General features: G+C 32.7%; 1 protein-coding gene across 1 annotated transcript; it reads right to left on the reverse strand.

Annotated features, from left to right (window-relative positions):
• Positions 1 to 339: 339 nt before the first annotated feature.
• LOC131856446 (uncharacterized) lies at positions 340 to 1,831 on the reverse strand. Its single transcript, XM_059208244.1, has 2 exons — positions 1,017 to 1,831; positions 340 to 928 (listed from the first exon to the last, which is right to left on the reverse strand). Exons 1-2 carry the CDS (start codon positions 1,829 to 1,831, stop codon positions 340 to 342), a joined length of 1,404 nt encoding a protein of 467 aa, XP_059064227.1.
• Positions 1,832 to 6,930: the final 5,099 nt, after the last annotated feature.

The raw sequence follows: 6,930 nt of genomic DNA on the forward strand, positions 1-6,930 counted from the left end.
GGCTCGCTCTTTCCATTGATCATGCTTTCTTGATGCATTGAAGGACCATTTTTGAGTTACTTCGATAAGAGACATTCTCTCTAAATGTATTGGTCTTGCCATGTAAGATGCAATATAGTTTGGATATGTGGTTCTTTCTGTGGATGTGATTGGAACACATTGGAAATTTTTTTGGTTCACATTTAAAGAAAAAAATGTTCGACTACAAAGGGAGAGTGGTAGCTTTAGCAGAAGTTGGCAACTTTCTTGGGCACCTATATCACTATCAACAAGGTTGTCAAGAAGCATTTTGCGAAAAGCATTAGGAGCTGGTTTATCAGACTCAAAGTTGGTTGATATTCAAGATAACATTGCATGGTATGTTTCTGATTTGTTTTTAGCTTTAGCAGCATATTTTGCAATATATTTGATCACAACATCAATTGAGAGAACAGGTTGGCAATCTACATTGGCCCTCCATATTGAGAGTATAAATGGGTTGTGAAGATTTAGGCGGTCATCATTGCAAGCAGGGGTGTGCTTAGGTTGGCCATTATCATCATTAGAAAGAGATGACTTCTCTGTAATGTTCCAAGGGGCTTTATAACGGCATTGAAGAGATGTCCCCTTCCTACGAAGGCATGTTTGGATAGTACATTTTGTATGTCTTTGAACATGGTTGGCCAAATCACAATAGTCAATGAAAGGATCACTTGATACTATCATGCTTGTGTCCATCAAGCAAGGGTCGTCAACAATGGATCGGTGGAACATTTGATTTCTCAATGCATGACTTCGTGGGTTCCACGCAAAGACATATTTATCAATGTATGCAAGTGCATTTTGTACTGATTGAATGTCATTCCATTGTAATTTTCCTATGTTAGGTGCTTTTGGTAGCCAAATGAAACCATGGATGTGTGCAGAGCCTCTATGTTGCCATTCATAGCTGGGAAAAGAGGTTTTTAGAAAAAAAAAAAAAAAAAAAAAGAAGGGTAAGAGCTGAAGGTAAAAGTAGTAGGTTGCAAGAATTATACCTATACCAATAGTCATTTGCGCCAATAAGTTTTTCCAACACTTCTTCACAAAATGCAGTAAATCTGTGATGCATGTACATTGCAGTAAGGTGTGGATTTTGAACTATATTTTGTAATCTCCACCTAGCAGTTGCATATGGATTTGTAGGTGTGGTGGTTGGCATGATATTATGCAAGTCTGCCCATTTTGTATTAGCAGCACTGAGTGTGAAAAATAGCATTGGACAACCAATTTGGATGACCATGTCTATAAGTTCCCTTCTACGTTGATTCCAGAATGGTCTAGTTCCACGAATTGACGAGCTAAAGCGCATTAGTTGATCTGCTAGTTTCTCATCAGGCAAGTCCTTTAATCTTTGTCGAAGGTCAAAAATTGTTATAGGCATTGGATCATCAAGTTGTTTGTGGACAAATACAGATCCAGTGGCTTGACTTCTATGGCACATTAGTATATTCAATATGAAGTACCTAAACCTTAGGTGTTGACCAAATCTATTATCATGGTATCTTAAAAGATGGAGACCATACTCATGTAGCTTAACTTCTTTAAGACGTGGTTGTTTGAATGCAGCCATACCTTTAGGGAACAAAGTGGGGAATGACATTACAAACAATCCTTCAGTAGTGTATTCATTTATAGGAGATGGGGAAATGGGTGGCCATTTAACTACAGGAGTTGGGCGTCCTTGCCCTAGTTGTAGTAAAGCGCGAACTTCTTCGACCTCTCGACATGCAGGTGGAAGATTTGCCACAAATGAATCAGTCATTTGCAAGTTCTCTATCAATGGACCATCCTTTGTAACATCTTCTTGCATGAAACTTAGGTGAACGGGATCAGGATTTGAAGTGGTCGAATATAGTAGGTCAGATATATTAGTGGGGTTAATGGGTAAATATGACAATGCTAATTCATCTAATAGTACATCTTTGTAGTATGGGTCATAACAAATCTTATATTGTAATGCCTCATGCACACATCCTCTACTAACATAGAAGTTGTATTGTTGTTGGCCACTATTTGCTTTGTTTACTATTATCATGTCCAATCCATCTATATGCCTAGGCAAGTGGGATGCAATTGAAGAAATATCTTGAGGAAAACAAATAGTGTGGCCACTATATTTTAGTTGGCCTCCTCTTGCATAGGTAACTTGAAGGATAGGGCTAATCCTTGCTATCAACATGTCCTCAACTTGAGTTAGTATTTGCAAACATTGAGGTTGCTCACCAGGGTCCATGTTGTTCCAATTTGAGTAGCGGTGTCCATTTTTTTATGTTGTGCATCTGTAACATGTATTTTTTCCATTAAATTTTTTAGTTTTAATTCCTGGGTATCTCTCGAAACATATTGGACATGTTGAGATCTTTGAAAGCTTGTCCAATTTTGAACGAAAGTTATTTCTAGCGATGCAATATTTTTGACAAAAGTTTGGGGAGCTATAGATTTTGGCAATTGGGGTAGCTTGATTTGTATGTTGGATTTGGGGTACATGTGTTTCTACATGGGGTGGAAAGTGGGGAGAAGATACTATGGATGTGGAGGGTTGTCCAGCTAAAAAGTGTCTGGTTTCTCTTCTTCTTTTGTTAAGAATAATTTTCCTCTCATGGTACCTTGTGCGTTGCATTTGATTTCAATGAGCACGTCTTTCTTCCACTGTATCATTTTGTATTTCCATGGCACAGTGTGTTGAGAATGAAAGGTATATGATATATCTGTGAATGAAAATCTTTAAAATATAAATATATACCAAATTAATAAAAAATTCTATATACCAAAATAAGTGCTAGTGTAATGTGAAATAGCATATGAAACGATTATAAAGAAAGTTGTGAGATTAATTGTTTGAATAAAAAAATTTGATCATAAATGAAAAAAATACAACATATGTTGATTTATATATGATTTTTTGTATTGTGTAAATTTAAGTATATTTAAAAGCATTTATTGAAGTAACATGACTAAGTACAATACATGATGATGACATGATACTGTAAACATAATATGGACAAGTGAAATACATAATATTGAAAAAGATATACAAAATGCTTTCATATATGGACAAGTGAAATACATATTATTGAAAAAGATATACAAAATGGATACACATCCATGAATAGTATTACATGTAACTTTTAGGTAGGCTTAATGGCTGTAATAACAATGCTTTGTGTTTCTTGGCCAGCAAATGGAACCATTTTGATGTTGAGATCAAAGAAAAATTTGCAATCAATAACATTGCTCAATATAGGTTCCACAGCATTAGGTTCTGCTAGAAGTAGCTGGAAATCTTCTGCAGGAACACCCAACAAGGTATTTGATGGTCCTTCAAATGCAGTAACTTTAAGAAGCTCACCTATTTCATCTTGCAAGTCCATTTTAAGCATGTAGCTAAAATCACATTCAGAGAGATCAATAGAACACTTTGGGCACTGGAATGTGTTGGGTGAACTTTGCACAACTTTTTTCTTACTTTTTTTTTTGTTCACTACCTATGGACAAGATAGGTAGTAAAAGTTGTCTAAGTGAAGTTTTGTAATAGTGGCCTTCACACATACATTCTTTTGGCTAGGAAAGCTTTCATCAGTAATAGATGAAATATCTATTGGATTTTCAAATGTGTGGGGGGAAAGGTTGGTTTGTGACAATGAAATGTGGGGTTCGTCAACCCCTTTCTTGGCATACCATGTTTGTAATGTAGTGGTTTCCAATAAATCTGGATTGATTAAAAGTGTAGTTGAAAAGATAGTATCAAGTGATTTTCCATTCCAAGATACTATACAGCCAGACTTGATCAAAATAACAGGAGGATTCAGTTCTAGGGACATTTCAAATATTTGTTTGCCCTCGATTTGACAGTGGCGACCCCAAAATGTAATATCTATGGTACAACTTGACATGTCTATGATTGTAGCAGTACACTTTATTGTCTCAGTGCCACCTCTTTTACGTATGGTTGATGTAGGGGAGATTGATAAAACTATTCCAATGACATCTACAAGGGCATTAATAGGGAACGATTGTAGTGAATCTATGCTCTTAATGTGGAAACTATGCTTGGGTATGGTAGAGTCTATGCATGTGGTAGGAGTTACTATGGAAGAGTCGTGGAGGATTATTTCAAAAGGGTTTGTGGAGCTACTATATTTTGTGTTTGCCACTTGAATACGACCGTTGGAGATCACATAAAGACTACCAGAGTGAATAACATGGTAAAAGTTATCAACAAGTTCATTAAAACAAGTCACATGTATTTCAGATCCTAACATGTCTACAAAATCAAATCCAAAAACTTTCCCATCACGTCCTACATTTTTGAAATTGTGAATAGGGGTTTTTGCTAATGCTTGACCTTGAATGGACCATTGTTTGTGATATGGGGTCAATGTTTTAATGGGAATAATTGGGAAAGGGTTCAATGGGTCTTCAGAACTATTTGATGGAAGGTAGGCAATAGCTTGTAGGAGTGGAGTTGGAGATCCAATGATAGCTGCATTATTTGAAATTATGTTGAAGCTAAGAATTATAATAGCCTTGCAATAAAATGAGATGTTTATTTAGTGAGGAGGTCTATAAGAAGAAACAAGAATATAAAAAAAAATTGGAAAATGTGGACATACGTGTATTTGTCGAATATCTTGCAAGAATATTCTGTAAGGCAGAGAATAGAACCCATGACTAAAGCTTCTTCTAGAACAAGACTATTCATTTGGTCAGGAAGCAATGTTGGATGGGTGTGCATACCATCAGAGAGTTGTAGGCGGTATTTGACATTTGTAGAATGAGATTGTTGAATGGAATGTATTGCTGTAACTTGTAAAGAAGGGTCAACAAGAGACATGCCTGCAAGAATGTCTGCTATGGCATTTGCAGTTAATGTTGCCATCATTCAATTCAAACTGAGTGGAAGATGTTGGCCTGTGAATAAGTTGAAATAGGACAATTAGGTTGTGACAAAGAAATTGCGGTCAACATGAAATTGAAATTGAGTGGGAATAGCATGTTTGTTTATATAAATTGAAATTTGTTAATTTTTCTTTCTTTCTACAAATGTAGTAGTATTAAAAAAAGAAGTCATCAAATTAGTGTTCAAGTTAATATTGGTATGTTTGAAAAAAAAAAAGTGTTTGAATAGTTGTTGAAGTTATGCACCAATCTTTCCTATTTTTTAATTATCTTTATAAACAATAATAGTTCATCAAACTTGATGCATCTCATCTAAGCTATTTTTAAAAGATGGAGAGTATATAATGATAAAAAATATTTTTTAAAGTATTCCTTGTGATACAACTCATCTAAGCTATTATTACACTATTTAGTTCAAAAAATAAAGTTATGAAGTAAACTTTTTAAAATTGTGAGTAAAAAACATATATTTCTAAAATGAATGAGTGGTTGAAGCTCAAAGAATCATATTACCAAAATAAAAGTTTATTCATTAACTTATGTTGATGATTTACACTGATAGATTAGGTAGGTCACATAATACCAAAATAGAAGTTTGTTTTTTTACTTTTTAGTATCTATACTAATAGTTGTAGCGCAAATACATGATTACGATATTTACATTGTGAGAAGCTAAAATAGCTAATCACATTTTTTTTAAGTATGCCTCATATGCATCAATGAAAAAGGAGACAGAGCACTCTTTATCACTTGAATAGTGTCAGTGACAGTATATCTCCTTAAGGAAAGTGAATAGCCCATCTAATTTAGTGTAACTGGCTTGGAATGTTGACATCCTCTCCTGAAGTTTTTCAATATCCAATTCTTCCACAATAGGTGTTGATTGACATGTAAGTTTGAATTTATGTACAATATCATGATAGCTGGTGGACACAATTGAAGCAAGATTTTGGACATCAGTTGCAAGACAATCTGGTTTATTCACAGAAAAACATGATTCTGTTGGCATGGTTGTGATATCCATTGCCAATAAAGGGTTTTCAGTACTTTTGGTTGTATCTCCAGTAGGTAGTTCAGAGATACCATCACAATTTGTATCTTCGGCCATTTCCTGATAGCAGTAAATTTGAAGAATGTATAAGTATCAAATAAATTTGATTCTCCATGTTATTAAACTATGAAAATTAAAATTTCAAATTCTAAATAAGTTGTTAAAATGGAAATAACTATTAAAATGTTCGTATGCACTAATTCAGTGGAAGAGGTGTGGAAAGGCAGTAAGGAAAGAAATGGATCTTTTTGTACAAATATATTTGTGTATCACATTAGGGCTATTGGTATGATAGTTAGTGAATGATGTTATGTATGCAAGAAGAGATTAGGTTTCATTTTTGCCAATAGAGCATTTCTTTAGTCACATATAAATTTGGTTGCAAAAATTCTTCATTCCTTTCATCAATACATGAGTTTATAATTTAAGATAATTAATAATTAGGATCACAATCATAATATATAATATAATTGAATCAAATAATTATAAATATTTAATAATTATGTTTAAATTTGAATTAACAATTGATAATTTAGAAACATATTTTATATATATATAGAACCCTAAAAAATAAATAATTAATAATAAAATAATTGATATAATATCAATTATGATTATAATTATAATTAAATACTAACTATAATTTACAACATTAAATCTTATTCAAACCAATTAAGCAAATTCTAATTCATATAATTATGATTTTAGTCTAATAAAAAAAAATCATAATTACAATTATAACTTAATCTACATTATTAAAATTCTAATAATAAAAAACAATAATAAACTTAATTTAAAATCTAATTCTTAATTATTATTTTGACTTTATATTATTTAATTATATTTATATAATATGAACCTAACATAAAATTTATTATAAATATAATATCAAGTTTAATCTTAAAAAAACTTACATTAAATTAAAGTTGTAAAACTAAAACTGAATGCTAATAAAATTT

This window comes from Cryptomeria japonica, chromosome 7, assembly GCF_030272615.1.
Source record: "Cryptomeria japonica chromosome 7, Sugi_1.0, whole genome shotgun sequence".
NCBI lineage: Eukaryota > Viridiplantae > Streptophyta > Pinopsida > Cupressales > Cupressaceae > Cryptomeria > Cryptomeria japonica.